This window comes from Macaca fascicularis, chromosome 14 (genome assembly GCF_037993035.2).
Source record: "Macaca fascicularis isolate 582-1 chromosome 14, T2T-MFA8v1.1".
NCBI classification, from domain to species: domain Eukaryota; kingdom Metazoa; phylum Chordata; class Mammalia; order Primates; family Cercopithecidae; genus Macaca; species Macaca fascicularis.
The window spans coordinates 101171213-101187327 of record NC_088388.1 but is presented as its reverse complement, the minus strand read 5'-3'; the positions used below and the strand labels follow the sequence as shown (position 1 = coordinate 101187327).

The window sequence follows — 16115 nt, the reverse complement described above, 5'->3', positions numbered from 1 at the left end:
CAGGCATTATATAGCACTGCTTCAGTACTGAAAGCATCCAACATGCCAGGCTCTATCTATTCCTCCACAATCATTTCACATCCCTCCTCATTCAATCTTCTTTCAGTTCCTCAAACATCTCCTCTCCCACCTCCAGGACCTTCACAAGTGCAGCTGCTCCCTTCAGGAACTCTTCTCTCCACCTTTGTTGCTTAGCTAACTCCCTCTCATCCCTTCCCACTCTGAATGTCACTTCTTCCTAATAACTTGTCTACATACAGTTTCTTCTCCTACTTCATCAGTTGTTTTCTCTCTGGTAAGATGATTCTATCACTTTAGTAATTCATTCAGTCTTCCAAGTCGCATGGCTTGTTCACTCCTGTCTTTCCAGTACCTAGCAGTGCCATGCACTTTCCACCTCCATACATTCTCAGTATGTCCACCCCAAAGCCTGTGTCTTCCTAGCCTCCACTGTTTTCAACCCACTGAAATTCTACTCACTCTCTTTTTGAGACAGTCTTACTCTGTTGTCCAGGCTGGAGTGCAACGGCGTGATCTCAGCTCAATGCAACCTCCGCCTCCTGGGTTCAAGTGATTCTCCTGCCTCAGCCTCCTGAGTAGCTGGGATTATAGGCATGCACCACCACGTCCGGCTAACTTTTGTTATTTTTAGTAGAGATGGGGTTTCACCATGTTGGCCAGGCTGTTCTCAAACTCCTGACCTCGTGATCCGCCCACATCGGCCTCCAAAAGTGCTGGGATTACAGGTATGAGCCACTGTGCCCGACCCAATTCTACTCTATTCTTATGCCGTATCTTTGTGAAGCTTTTCTCCAATTCGTCCCACTAGTAAAACTCTTCCCCACCTATAAATTGAAATTGCACCTGTTCTGATTTCTTGAATACAGTACGTACTGTCTTGTGTTCATCACTCTTCTACACTGAGTTTAACTATAAGCTACGTGGAATTATGAGAAGAAAAACTTATCACTCTGCCCTAGAATATCAGGAAAAAGTTCTCCATTTTTTATGAGTGGGAATGTACAATTCTGCAAGGTTGCTCAGGACAAAGATAGCAACATTGATTAGAAACTACTGCCTTGTTAGTAGTTTGTGATACTTTGGTCTGCAATTTGTGCCAACTTTTGGTTTTCAAAATAAATAGGAACTAAAATGTATCACCTCTGATTCTTCTTTAGTTTTCTTTACAAAGGAGTCTCCCATAAACATAAATATCTGAAATTCATGTTTGATGATATATGCCGTAAACAATCCCTGATCAAGTTCTGCCCACACTACTAAGATTTTTAGGCAGACGCAATGGAAAAAGTCATATACAAATTTGCTGCATAATGACATTTCAGTCAATGATGGATCACATGTAGAATGGTGATCCCAGAAACTTATAATAGAGCTGAAAAATTCCTGTCACCTAGAGACATCGTGGCTGTCATAAGGTAATGTCATAGTGCATTACCTCTTCTATGTTTAGACATATTTAGATACACATATACTTACCATTGTGTTACAATTGCCTACAGTTTTCAGTATGGTAACATGCTGTCCAGGTTTGTAGCCTAGGAGCAATAAGCTATATCATAGAGTCTAGGTGTGTATAACAGGCTATACCACCTAGGTTTGTGTAAGCATACTCTATGATGTTTATACAATGATAACATCACCCAGCAACCCATTTCTCAGAACTTACCCCAGTCATTAAGCAACACGTGACTGTATTATTATCACTAACTTATTTTGTAGCTTCGATAAGCTGAATATGGGAAAATAAACACATTCACTGAAGAAAAGGCAGTCTACACATCAAGTTTTGGTGAAAGAAGTAAGTTTTTTTTGAGACAAGGTCTCGCTCTGTCACCCAGGCTGGAGTGCAGTGGCGCGACCTCGGCTCACTGCAGCCTCCACCTCCCAGGTTCAAGCAATTCTCCCACCTCAGCCTCCCAAGTAGCCGGGGATTACAGGGGTGTACCACCATGCCCAGCAAATTTTTGTATTTTTAGCAGAGACAGGGTTTCACTATGTTGGTCAGGCTGGTCTCAAACTCCTGACCTCGGGTGATTCACCCGCCTTGGCCTCCCAAACTAACGATACTATAAACATACTGATGAAAATAAGCTTTGGCAAACAAATATAAGAGTGTGGTGGCTAACCCATCCTGCCCACCCTGTTCTGAGTTCAGGTTCACCTGTGTCCTATAGGTAACTAGAAGATTCTTCTGCCAAACTACTAGAACACGCTGATGAATCCAAGCCCCTTCTGGATTACAATGGGCAGTGTGGTAGAATAAGATGAAACTCTGGACCATACATATGAAGGCTTAGATTGGAATTCTGGCACTACTACTTACCTGCATTCTAGCACCAGCATACTGGTGCCCCAACCACTATATTTATGTCCCCTTTATAGCAGATGCCTCTCTGATATTAAAAGTGGAAGAAAGAAAAATAGGCAAGTTATGGTCAGAGTTATTGACTGGGGATGGAGGGAGATGATAGCTTAGATTACCTTCTCCAGTGCGGGCCTCTGTAATTGACATCTTTTGAGCAGAGATCTGAATGAACTGAGAGTGAGAGCCATGTGAATATCTGGGGAAGGGGGAGAATGTTCTACACCCCAATCATCAGACTGCATCCTTCTGTTCTCAACAGACTCTAAGCTCTCGAAGTAGAGACACTGACTTTTTTGTCTTTGTATCCCTAGGACTTAGCACTGCTTTCAAATACAACCAAAGTTTGCTAAGCTGGCATGATTAAGAGCCTATCTGTGGGAAAGTATGATTGGTCTTTGTCAAGTTGCAATCTCTCAGAAACTTAGTTTGTGACTTTATAAATAACAAATTTTTTTTTTTTTTTTGAGACGGAGTCTCACTCTGTCACCAGGCTGGAGTGCAGTGGCGCAATCTCGGCTTACTGCAACTTCTGCCTACCGGGTTCAAGTGATTCTCCTGTCTCAGCCTCCCGAGTAGTTGGGACTACAGGTACGCACCACCATGCCCAGTTAATTTTTGTATTTTTAGTAGAGACAGGGTTTCACCATGTTGGCCAGGACAGTCTCGATCTCTTGACCTCGTGATCTGCCCGCCTTGGCCTCCCAAAGTGCTGGGATTACAGGCGTGATCAGCCACCACACCCGGCCTGTAAATAATAGATTTAAGAAAAGTAGATAACATTTATTTTGCAGGGTTTTTATATTAAATAAAAGCTCATGAAATGATGGAACCACTCATTTGTATTTAGGTACTCAGTAAAGGTTTCATTCCAGCCTAAAATAAGAATGATAAAACGATCTCTAATGATATTTCTATGGATTTAAGTTTAAACCATACAACAGTATTCTATTTGTGTACTCCTTTAACCAGCAGTATCAGTATCACCTGGAAACTTGTTAGAAATGCAGAATCTCAGGTCCCAATCCTACTAAATCAGACCCACTGAATAAGAACTGCATTTGAACAAATCCCGAGGTAATTCCTTGACACATTACAAATTAAGAAGCACTACTCTAGAATACCAAAGACTAACAAGGACCACTTGTTTGATTAAACCTTTTCTAGAGTTACCATTAACTCAAACTTTTAACAGTATAGCGAAAGTACTACTCATTGGGTTACTTGATTTAAAAAATCTTTGATACCTTATAAATAAAATTTATATGACTTTAGTTTCATACTCAACTCTAGAAAGAGAGTATAGTTTAGAGACTATACAGGGTTTAGATTCAGACAGACCTGGGCTCAAATCTTGGATCCAATACTTATTAGCCTTCTAACCTTGGGCAAATTCCTTAACCTGCTTGATGCTCACTTTCTTTATCTATAAAACAGAGATGAATACTCAATGGATCGTTGAGAGAATCAAAGCACGTGTGTGACACAGGTCATGGTTCACAGTATGCTTAAACGTCAGTTCCCTACTCTTTCTTAGAACAGTTCTACCATTTTGTTCCAATAATATATTAAACTTTTTTATGTATACTATATCTAAGAAAGTAGCTTTAAATATAAGAAAATGAGATATTTGGATTTCAAAATTCAAATGAGCAGATAATAAAAATAGGGAAAAAACCATAGAGGAAGACCCCTAAAGAAGATTTTTAATGGTATCCCAACATTTTCAGGACAAGGTTCAAACTTCTTAGCTTATGACAAAAAGCCATTCTGAGGTGGTCTTCAGTCTCATCGCTCACCTCTTACCACTAGCGATATGGCATTAGAGGTTCCAGGGCTCAGTAATTGCTCATCTACTAGCTACTTTTATCTTCCCTTTTCTTCTACCTTAACTTCCCACTCGTCCACTAATACTCAAGTCCTGAGCCCAATCACTTTTATCACCACCACTTTGGTCATCCTCTCCCTGGGTTACTGCAACTGCCCTCCAAGAAGTCTCCCTATTTTTTAAAAAGTTACTCATACCATGTCACTCCTCTGTTCAAAACCTACAAGCACCTCTGTAATGAAGCCCCATTCTGCCTTTCACAGAATCTGTTCATGCTGCAGTGGCCTTTTTGCTGTTCCCCAAACATGTCTCAGGGCCTTTGAACTGGTTGTTGTGTTATGCATGGAACATTCTCCCCCTTCCCCAGATATTCACATGGCTCTCACTCTCCGTTCATTCAGATCTCTGCTCAAAAGATGTCAATTACAGAGGCCCACATTAGAGAAGGTAATCTAAGCTATCATCTCCCTCCATCCCCAGTCAATCACTCTGACCATAACTTGCCTATTTTTCTTTCTTCTACTTTTAATATCTGACTCATTGTATATCCATTCTTATAACTTAGAACCATGCCTGGCACATAGTATATATTCAATATTGGATAAAGAAATCAATGAACCTCCTTAAGGGTGTCTTAGCAGAGTGCGGTGGCTCACACATGTAATCCTCAGAAAAGCTGCCAAAAAGCTGGGACTATAGGCATACACCACCATGCCCCACCGTTTTTTTGTCTCTACCAAAAAAAAAAAAAACAAAACAAAACAAAACAAAAACAGTTGGGCCTGGTGGTGTATGCCTATAGCCCCAGCTACTTGGGAGGCTGAGGCATGAGAATCACTTGAGCCCAAGAAGGTGAAGCTGCAGTGAGCTGTGATCGTGCCACTGCTCTCCAGCCTGGGTGATGGAGCAACACCTTGTGTCCCCCCACCCCCGCAAAAAAAAGAAGTCTTCACTGTTCTCCCTTTGCACTACTGACTCATGTGTTCCTCTTTCTCTCTACTTTCTCAGCACTCAGTACCATACATCTGCCATAACATTCTTCGTTTTTTTTGTTTTTTTGTTTTTTTTTTTGAGAAGTTGTTTTGCTCGTCACCCAGGCTGGGGTGCAGTGGCACAATCTCAGTTCACTGCAACCTGTGTCTCCCAGGTTCAAGCAATTCTCCTGTCTCAGCCTCCCAAGCAGCTGGGATTACAGGTGAATGCCACCACACCCAGGTAATTTTTTGTATTTTTAGTAGAGACGGGGTTTCACCATGTTGGCCAAGATGGTCTCGAACTCCTAACCTCAGGTGATCCACCTGCCTCGGCCTCCCAAAGTGCTGGGAATACAAGTGTGAGCCACCACGCCCAGCCCTGCCATAACATTTTTAATGATAATATACAAAAAGTCTGTCTTCGCTTGATTCTGCAATCACAGTGCATAGCAAAAAGCAGGGCATGTGATATTTGTTGAATGAATGATTTAAGAAGGGAAAAATACAATTGTCTCAAGGTAAAACTATGAAACTGTTTAAAAAATCATTTTCCTGTTTGTCAGGTTATAGCTGTTAAGAACCTTCTAGAAGAAAAGGTCAAGTATAAGCTTAGAGAGCCCACTAATATGCAACTCTTCAGACTTTCTTCAGTGCCACTTAAGTCTTTTAGATTTTAACTCAATGAAATGGCTTAGAGTTAGTTTACTAAGTTTATTTATGAAAGACTAGCTTTCTGTAAAGATTTACTGAAGGAAAAACAAATAGCACACTTACACTTCAGACTGCTCAAATAAATACCTGTCACTAAGATTTTAACCTAAAGTAAGTTTTACCATTTCCTTACCTTACTAACATCAAAAGAAAACCTTATCTTGGAAAACTGTGACTACTGTTGCAAGATTTATTCTATTTCACTTATGCTGCCTATATATGGTAGTCTATGAATATCATTTTTAAAGAATTAGCATCTTAATCTTTCACACAAATATTCCTCCTATGAGTCATAAAATTATTGTAGCAATAGAGTAACCAGAAGGATTTAGAAATCAGTGGGAAAGACAAAAATAATATTCCAACACTTATCAAGAGAATAAAACAGGCATTTGAGCTGGTTCTTAAATGGAAATAATTTAATCTCTTTCTCATTCTCTCGACTCCAAAACTGAGCAAAGTTTCCAAAAATCTACAAATAATCACTGAAGAAAAGTTGAACACAAATACTTCTATTTTTATGCCCCAATATGTAATAAGTCATTTTATTAAGAGAGCTGGTAGAAATGATATTCATGGATCTAAAATTACTTTCTTTTTTTGAGACGGAGTCTGGCTGTCTCCCAGGCTGAAGTACAGTGGTACAATCTCGGCTCACCTCTGTCTCCTGGTCAAATGATTCTCCTGTCTCAGCCTCCTGAGTAGCTGGGACTACAGGCACCCACCACCATGCCTAGCTAATTTTTGTATTTTTAGTAGAGACAGAGTTTCACCATGTTGGCCAGGCTGGTCTCGAACTCCTGACCTCAGGTGATCTGCCCACCTTGGCCTCCCAAAGTGCCGGGAACACTTTGGGAGGTGTGAGCCACCGCACCTGGCCTACTTGAAAATCTTAATAACACTCAAAATGTAAATGAACTTTACTATCCCAAATGATTACTTCAAAGGTTTCTAGTAAATTTTTAAAAATATTTGATATGTGTGCTCTAAGATCAAGTCAAGAGCACTCAACAGTCTTGAGTTTCTATATGTTTCCTCCTTTTTAGAAGATAATCTCTAAAGTAAAGCAAAGAGGACAGGAAAGAATTACCTTATCTGGAATAATCAAGCATGTAACTATGTATACAAAACACAGTACTCCTCAACACATTTGAGATTTAGACAGTTATTGTAGATAATCATGATTCTCAAATTGAAATAATCTTTTAAAAATATGTGGCACTATTAGAAAAAAATACTGATCTGCAGCTACTGAAAAACAAAGTAACTATATACCCACATCTCAGCATAATGAATGTGGGTTTCTTTAAAGAAAGAATGAAGAAATTAATACTTTAAAAATCATGACTGGAATTAAACAACATCAGAGTGATTCCCAGTGGAGAGGAAGTGAAAGGCTCTCACCACCAGAGTCAAACCAAAGCCATTAGTTGTCCTGACATGAGTGGCATCTTCATTACGCAGCTAAGTCAAGAGCGATGATTAAAAAGTGCCATTTATCAGCCATCACTGGGTTTAACAAAGACTTCAGAAGAACTCCCATACTAGAGTAGATACAATAATTACAAGCTAATGCCATCTGCAACTTCGATATTATAATTGAATTACTTTTTCTATTTCAAAAAGAAAAATTTTAAGTCTTCATATTCCATATTGGCATCTTTTATTAAAATGAAATGGATTGGCCATAGTTTTAAGTAAGAAAAATGGTGGTTGTTTCTATATTATCATTTTTTAGGAACTAAATCATCAAATAGATCAAGCCATAAGCTATATAAAACAAACCAAGCTTCTTAAGGATTGGTTATATTGATTTTGGATTATTATGTTTTTCCTTGTGCTATTTCTCCATTTCATAGGGCCATTTCTCTTATTTTACCTGAATTTCTACATGGGAAAAAGAAAGCAGCAATTTTGTTTAAAAAAAAAAAAAAAGTGCTTTTATTTAAAAAGTTTTTAAAAAGATATTTGGAATACAAGCCTGAGAGTAACTAGTCAAATACACTGTCTCTGTCTCTTCATTGCTCTGACTTTGGGCTTTATTTGGTTTTTTTTTTGTTTTTTTTTTTTTTGAGACGGAGTCTCGCTCTGTTGCCCGGGCTGGAGTGCAGTGGCTGGATCTCAGCTCACTGCAAGCTCCGCCTCCCGGGTTTATGCCATTCTGCTGCCTCAGCCTCCCGAGTAGCTGGGACTACAGGCGTCTGCCCACTCACCCGGCTAGTTTTTTGTATTTTTTAGTAGAGACGGGGTTTCACCGTGTTAGCCAGGATGGTCTCGATCTCCTGACCTCATGATCCGCCCGTCTCGGCCTCCCAAAGTGGGCTTTATTTGTTATAGTTCATTGCTAATAGGCTTCCAGTTAGTATAGTCTTTTCCCATATATTGTGACTTCAGACTGACAATTTCCATCTTATAATAATCCAGAACTGTTAGAAGAATCAGGAACTAACTACTTGGATAAGAGCCAATGACCTCAATTTGATGATAAAAAGCTTAGAGATAAACATAACTTCAAAGACAGTGTGGTAACAGATTTTTAACAAAGTACCAGTGGCTACCAGGTATTACAAACTCATTAAATTGTAAAATATCAGATCACATTTATTTACCTATTATATATGCAAGACACTATACCAGGCACTGTATACTATTAATAATACATTTTAACTATGTGATATGGATTCTGTCTTTTAATGCTCGCAACAGCCCTATGAGTTATTATCTCATTTTTCCAAGTGAAGAATACAGGTAGATACAGTAACTTGTCCAAGATTTCATGGACAATAAAGGATGCCTGGGATTCAAACCAGGTCCATGGGATTTCAAGAGCCCTTGGTCTTAACCCTTATTGTAAACTGTCTCTCAGTTTCAAAGGTGAAAAGTAGAACTTTAAATGAACTACAGCACATAAACTAGGAGTTACCAACACCTCAACCCTGTCGGCTCTGCAACTTCTCACACATCTTTACCCTCTCTGTGCTTTTTAAAGTTAAAGCCTAAATCCATGTGTAATTTACCCATCATTTTTATATTTCACATCTATTTTCCAGCTCTCTCATTTTTCTTGGTAACAATCTCTCATTTGATCTTCGGTGCTGAGAGATATTACACAGGCAGGAGAACACTTAAGGCAGCTCTATGCTACTCACTTTGCTTGCTTCTGAACATTTTTCCCCACTTCAAGGAAGGTGCTCAGCACATTCCTCTAACATGTATCACTTTTCATGATCAAGAGAGCATTTTCTCCACCCATCTTGAGGTAATTCCTTCGAATTCCTCACAGTTTGTCATAATAGAGAAATCTGAGTGCTACACTGGTAGAGTTGGGAATTGTCAAATAAATCCCAATAATTTCTAACTTTAAAGCATACAAATAAGGAATTCTCTAAAATGTACCTGTAATAAGACATTTGGGCTCTGGATTGTTATCAAATGTACATTTCTCAAAAGCAGATAAATGGGTTGATTCTGCTTAATATAAATCTAAAGACATAACTTTTAATGATCCTAAATAGTCATTTGGCATACAGTTATTTCTGGATTATCACAGAATATACTTTGACTTTACTGTCCCTTTAAGATTCAATAATCTTGTGGATCAGTGTTAACAAGCATACTATTAAAAAATTTAATATATATCATACACATAGAGCTAAGGAAGTATCACTTTTCACTCCCCAGGGCTTTCTTTTCTAATGTTGAACACAAAAAACATGAAATGTTTACCTGACTCTCAATATGTGGAGAAAAACTACGGCTCCTAAGCAGGCATCAAAACGCTATTATAAATATATATTTAATAACTAATTTATATTATAACTTTTTCTTTTTTTTTTTTTTTTTGAGACAGGGTTTCACTCTGTTGTCCAGGCTGGAATGCAGTGGTACGAACATGGCTCAATGCAGCCTTGACCTCATGGGCTCAAGCTATCCTCCCAATCTCAGTCACCCAAGTTGCTGGCACCACAGGAGTGTGGCCACCATGCCTGGCTAATTTTTATTTTTAATACAGATGGGGTCTCCCTATGTTGCCCAGGCTGGTCTTGAATTCCTAGGCTCAAGCAATCCTCCTACCTTGGCCTCTCAAAGTGCTGGGACTATATGAATGAATCACCACACCCAGCCTTATAAATAATAACTTTTTTTTTTTTTTGAGATGGAGTCTTGCTCTGTCACCAGGCTGGAGTGCAGTGGTGCAATCTCAGCTCACTGCAACCTCCGCATCCTGGGTTCAAGTGATTCTCCTGCCTCAGCCTCCAGAGTAGCTGAGACTACAGGCGCATGCCACCACGCCCAGCTAATTTTTGTATTTTTAGTAGATAGGGTTTCACCATGTTGGCCAGGGTGGTCTCAATCTCTTGACCTCGTGATCCACCCGCCTTGCTCTCCCAAAGTGCTGGGATTACAGGCGTTAGCTATTGCGCCCAGCTATAAATTGTAACTTTCAAAGGACAATCACCTCAAGTAATTTAACGGGCTAGACTTTATATATACATATACTTATACACTGAACATTTTAATATAGAATAAAGTAAAATAAAACCATTATCTTAATAAATTATTCCATTTCCTCTTATTTTTCTATTTTCCTATTCCTCACCTTTCAAATTCTTTCACAAAGTTCGCTGTCATTTACCCTGCAACTTAAGTGGCATAGTTAAAGAATATAAATTAATCTTCTTTTAAGGGTGTACTGAGTGTTGCCTCTAGAATATTTTCCAGGTGCACCTTTGTTTTGGGTGATTCTCGGTTATAGATATTTGGAAATTTGCTCAATCACAAACCAGTGGTCTCTAGTCTATACATAAAATCCACCATTTCAACCTCATATTTTGAAAAAGGGCTTATAAAAGCATAATCTGATCATTTTTGCTAAAGCAAATTAGAAAACAAAATAGGGTTTCATAAAATCTTAAGAATTGGAAAGAATCTTAAAAGATCTTTCAGCCTAGTCAACCACGAAAATTTGAAGCAAACAGGTTTGGGGAGTCTAGAGAAAATGACAGTATCTTAAGGAAAGCAGTCGGATGAAGAACAAGAAGTCAGAGCAGAACATGAAGCTGGACTCAATTATGAATGACAAGAATTCTTTTTCAAAAAAAAAGTAAAGCGAGAAAGTCCTTATTAAATAATGAGTAATAAAAATGTAAATCAAGTTGCATTTAGCATGATTAACCCAGGAGAGTGCTTCAAAAGCATGGTGTAGCTTTCTCTTTTATGTGAAGGCTTCAAGTCAGCAGATTCAGAAGACATTCCCTTCAGGGGGAAACTTTTCTGTAGATAGCCTGCTTCAATGGAAGCCATTTTCTGCTTTGTTACATTAAACGCCCTCAAAATTTACTAAATGCTCTTACAGTTGTCCTTGTTCCCTGTCTGTAAGATTTTTAAAACTCCGTAAAAGATCATTTTCCAAGTAGAGAAGAGCATCCTTTTGCTTATTGAAACTTTATTAACATGCTAACATGACGTTATGGTTATTTCATGTGAACATGAGGTATATCAAGATTACAGTGACATTCATTCCAAAGCATGTCAAAACCATGGGCTTCCACTGAAATGGAAGAAAAGACAACAAACAAGTGCATGTAATTTAGAGGAAAAAGAGGCATGTGCTGTAAAGATATTACCAATACCCTCGGCACTGGACCGGCAGGCCTCCATACGACCCAATTCAGAATAATCCACATATAAACTTGTCTGATTCTGGGAATTCATATATATTTAAGATAACACTTCACTCTAATTTTGAAAGTTATGACTGACTCCTAGGATCAGTGTTGCTGTTTATGTTTTAAAAAGCCTTTGATTTTGGACCCATCAGCTAGTCTCTTCCTTTCCCCATCATACTGTCTGACCGTCCCCATAAAGGCAATGACCTCGAGTGTTTCTTTGAATATTCTCTTCTCTTGAGGGAACAATATTTTATTTGAAACAAGACCTCCTTAAGCAGACATCATCTCCACACCCACCACCTTCTGGAGAAGCAGTTACCCTATATTATCTACTATTAATAGTATTTAAAAACAGCGCCTCCAGGACGTTCGTTAGTGGTTCCTTCTCATTTCTGCCTTCTCTGAGGCTTCGCTCTGTCAGTTATCCTATCCTTGGTTAACATACAGGGAAGAACACGGGATCTTAAATGAGACAGTGCAAAATGGACCTTCACTGAATACCTGGCATACAAATAAGAATTATTATTATACTATTATTATTGTTAAATATCTTCTAGCACCATGTACACATACTCAAGCCTCTTCAGAGGTGACTTTTCCCATTTCAGTTCCTCCTTCCAACTCTCTCCTCACAACCCTCTCCTTTATCCCCCTCACTCCTAACCCTCCAGTCTTGCCTTTTGCCACTCCACTGAAACTGTATCAAAGTCACCTCTTTACTACATACAGCTCTATTATTTAGACATGTATATGCATACTAATTTTTATGTACTATATTAAAACATTTCGTATTTTAGAAACAAGACAAAAAAATTTTTTGTTGTTGTTAAGACAGGGACAGGGTTCCGCTCCAGCCAGGCTGAAGTATGGTGGTATAATCACAGGTCACCGTAGTCTCAATTTCCCAGGCTCAAGCCATCCTCCCACCTCAGCTTCCTGAGAGCTGGGTGAGACTTCACTTATGCACCACCATGACAGACTAATATTTTTTTGTAGAGACAAGGTTTCACCATGTTTCCCAGGCGGGTCTCAAACTCCTGGGCTCAAGTGATCCTCTCACCTGGGTCTCCCAAAGGCTGAAATTATAGGTGTGAGCCACTGTACCTGCCTAGGACATACAGCTGAAATAAAACATCCACAATTCTTTTCAAACCCACTAAAAACGGCTGGGCACGGTGGCTCATGCCTGTAATCCCAGCACTTTGGGAGGCAGAAGACAGGTGGATCACCTGAGGTTGGGAGTTCAAGACCAGCCTGACCAACATGGAGAAACCCTGTCTCTACTAAAAATACAAAATTAGCCATGCGTGGTGGCGCATGCCTATAATCCCAGCTACTCGGGAGGCTGAGGCAGGAGAATGCTTGAACCGGGAAGGCGGAGGTTGTGGTGAGCTGAGATCATGCCATTGCACTCCAGCCTGGGCTACAAGAGCAAAACTCCATTTCAAAAACAAAAACAAAAACAAAGAAACCCCACTAAAACCAAGTTGATATATACCTTTGATTTAAAGCATAAATTTCAGCCAAAATACTCTCATTTCTCTAGATCATTACCATCAGAAAATGTAATGGGACACAACCAAACCAATGTTCTAAAAGAATTACAGTCAACCTTGTTAGATGCAAAATACTTACTCTTCCAAAATAAAGTTTAAATTAACGTTATTTGTCATTAACTGCCTAGATAATTTTTAGATGGAGCATGACAAAATGAATAATGTGAATCATCTTGTTTAACCATAAATACAGGGCAGATTTCACAACTTTATTTGAAAATTTGGTAATTAAAAAACATAGTAATAGTTGCCAAGTAAAAATATTAATATTTGTATAATTTTTGTCTTAAAAATGTTTAATTTAAATGTCACATATAGAACAGATTCTGAGAATATATTCATATTATAATGAGTTAAGGATTTAAGGAATTAATTTTTCTTCAGAATTTAAAGTCTATGTCAAGAAAAGCCCAATCACAAAATGTTGCCCTTTTTTTTGTTTTCCACTCTTAACTCTTTAGAACTCAAATGTTCAACCCATCAAAAGCAAGAGCAGAGGTATGTTACAACAGAAAGATTCCAGCATGCTGGCATCATCTTCAGGGGCAGAAGGACGTTTCAAGTTCTGTGAATTCGCCTAGTCAAGGAACCCTCCTGTCAACTAACTGTACCACCCTTTCCACCCAACCACAACAGTCCCTTGCCAAAGACTGCTGTTTAAGAAATCTACTGTGTAGCTACTGAATATTATGTTCGTCAGCTTGTTGGCTAGGGAAAATGCATGGGCAGTGGAGAAAGCCATCAAGTCTACTAGAGCTGCCACATACTATTGTTAATATCTATGTCCTGAACCTGGGCACTCAGCAGTGGAGTAATGTGTGGGGGCCAGGGGAGTGGTCAGAAATCCAGCCCAAATGCTCCAATCTCATATGCCAGGCATACTGTTACATCTTCCCAGAGGAAGGGCACCTTTTCCTAGCATGTACAAAGGTACATAATGGGCTAACTGTGGCCTTCGACCCACCTAACGAAGGAGAAAGAGGCCAGACGGTATCTGATAGGGAAGATGAAGGAGCTAAACTTTCACTTAGTACCTACTCTGTAATTACTAGAAGCTTCATATGAATTCTATTATTTCCTTTCATATCCTCCTTTCTATCATAAGGGGCACTGTTACTCCCCATTATGTAGATGAGAAAAACTGCAGATTCAAGTAAATTGCCAAATAAGAGGTAGAAAAAAAGATTTATACTCTTCTGTAAAAAAGGTGAAGATATGGTTAATAATCCATGCTCGCCCTGGGAATAACAAATATTCTTTTGGGTTTACAAAAGTTACTGCCTTCTAGGTATTTTCAGGGTAGAATGAATAACCACATTAAAAGTTGGGTTAAGAACACCATAGCAAATAAATAAATAAGAACACCATAGCTTGGCTTTCCATCCAAACCACAAAGGGAAGAGGGTAACTTCAACTCAAATACCTGAGACACAAGAAAGTAGCAGAACAAAACCAAATAGGTCAAAATTAACAGAACTTAAAATCTGAGATACTCGCTTCAGAATCAGATCTTAAAGAACCATTGGCTTTCAGTTATTGGTCCCCTTATGCATTAACGACTATACAAGGCAATAATATAGCTTATGTTATTTTTAAGGAGACTGTCTTCCGTATGAAACTGGAGAGACAATAAACATCACCCATGCCCCAGTTTCTGTAAATGATAATGACTGTTTTCCACATCAACTTTTACCAATGCATAAGCATTATTTCATGTGCTGTAATTACAGTGTCTCACTCACCTGAGGCCGAGTTTATCATATTCTGCTGCACTGGTGGACTGGTGGGGGCTGTAACGTTCATCTGGGACAGCATGGCCTTCCTGGGGTCCTGCCATGTTGTTGTCTGATCGATGTGACTAAGACAAAACAAACCACTGCATTAGGAAACAAATACCAGGTTCCAAAAACAATTCTTATCTTGTGGGCTCATAATCAAAGGGTGCCAAGAGAGCTCTGTAAAAGCATCAAGTCACGGAATCTCACTGCTCCCACCAGCCTCCCTCTGCAACACACATTTTTCACCCTTAAATCACTCAACTTTCACCTCTCAGATCTTGCAAGTGCAACATCTGAAAAAGTTATGCCTGGAATTTTAAGTGAAGGGAAATCATCTTCAATTTGTAAGATAAATATTACCCACTTCTAATGCAAAGATACAATGCAGTTTGTAAACTAAAAGAGTAACCATATGACTAAAATCCAAGATTTGTAAGAAAATCATACACTTTTCCCCTAGAGATAAGAATGAGATAAAAATAAGAATAGAGATAAAAATAACATAATTTTTAGGCCTAAAACCCCTTTTTAAGGTAAAACACCACAGAACCCCAAAACTTGTCTTCTTATATACTCCAAAGCCAAAGCAGAATTTAAAACTTCATCTGTAAGTTTTCATTTTCTCCTGTGGCTGCTGAATAACATGTTCTTACACAAAGCCCTTTCATATTTGCTGAACATTTTCTACATAATTGTTAACTTACTGAGAAATACATGTATACATATAGATTTCTTAATCTATAAAGTTGGGAATTAAAACAGCCAAAGACTATGAAATGTAAGACTGCAAGGTATCTAGCACATTATCTGATATATAAACTTCCAGTAAGTACTAAGTTTTCTTGTAGCAAAGTTTCACTGTTTCAATGAAAGAAAAACTAGATACATTATACAAATAAAACTACCTGAAAAAGTATCCTGCATTAATAGCCAGAAGTAATCAAAACTTTATATATAAACATCTCTTCAGTATCATTTATTACAGCAAACATTTGAAAGCCAGTTAACATTTAATGATAGGGAATTAGTTAAATAAACACGGATATATACGACGGACTGTATGCAGCTGCTGAGTATGTTTTAGAATAATATATAATATGAAACAATATTAATAATACAGTTTTTAAAAATAGGTTATAAAACAGTATGTACTGGATAAGGCTAATTGTTTAAAGTGTGTGTGTATGTGTGCAGTGAAAGTATATAGAAAGAA

General features: G+C 38.5%; 1 protein-coding gene across 27 annotated transcripts in view; it reads right to left on the bottom strand.

Annotated features, from left to right (window-relative positions):
• YAP1 (Yes1 associated transcriptional regulator) overlaps positions 1–16115 on the bottom strand; it is a 124965-nt gene that overhangs the window by 55553 nt on the left and 53297 nt on the right. For all 27 annotated transcript variants that reach the window (XM_005579447.5, XM_005579451.5, XM_005579444.5 and 24 more), the window contains exon 3: positions 14867–14982. In XM_005579447.5, coding sequence (XP_005579504.2) covers positions 14867–14982 — 116 coding nt within the window. The remainder of the gene's footprint in view (positions 1–14866; positions 14983–16115) is intronic.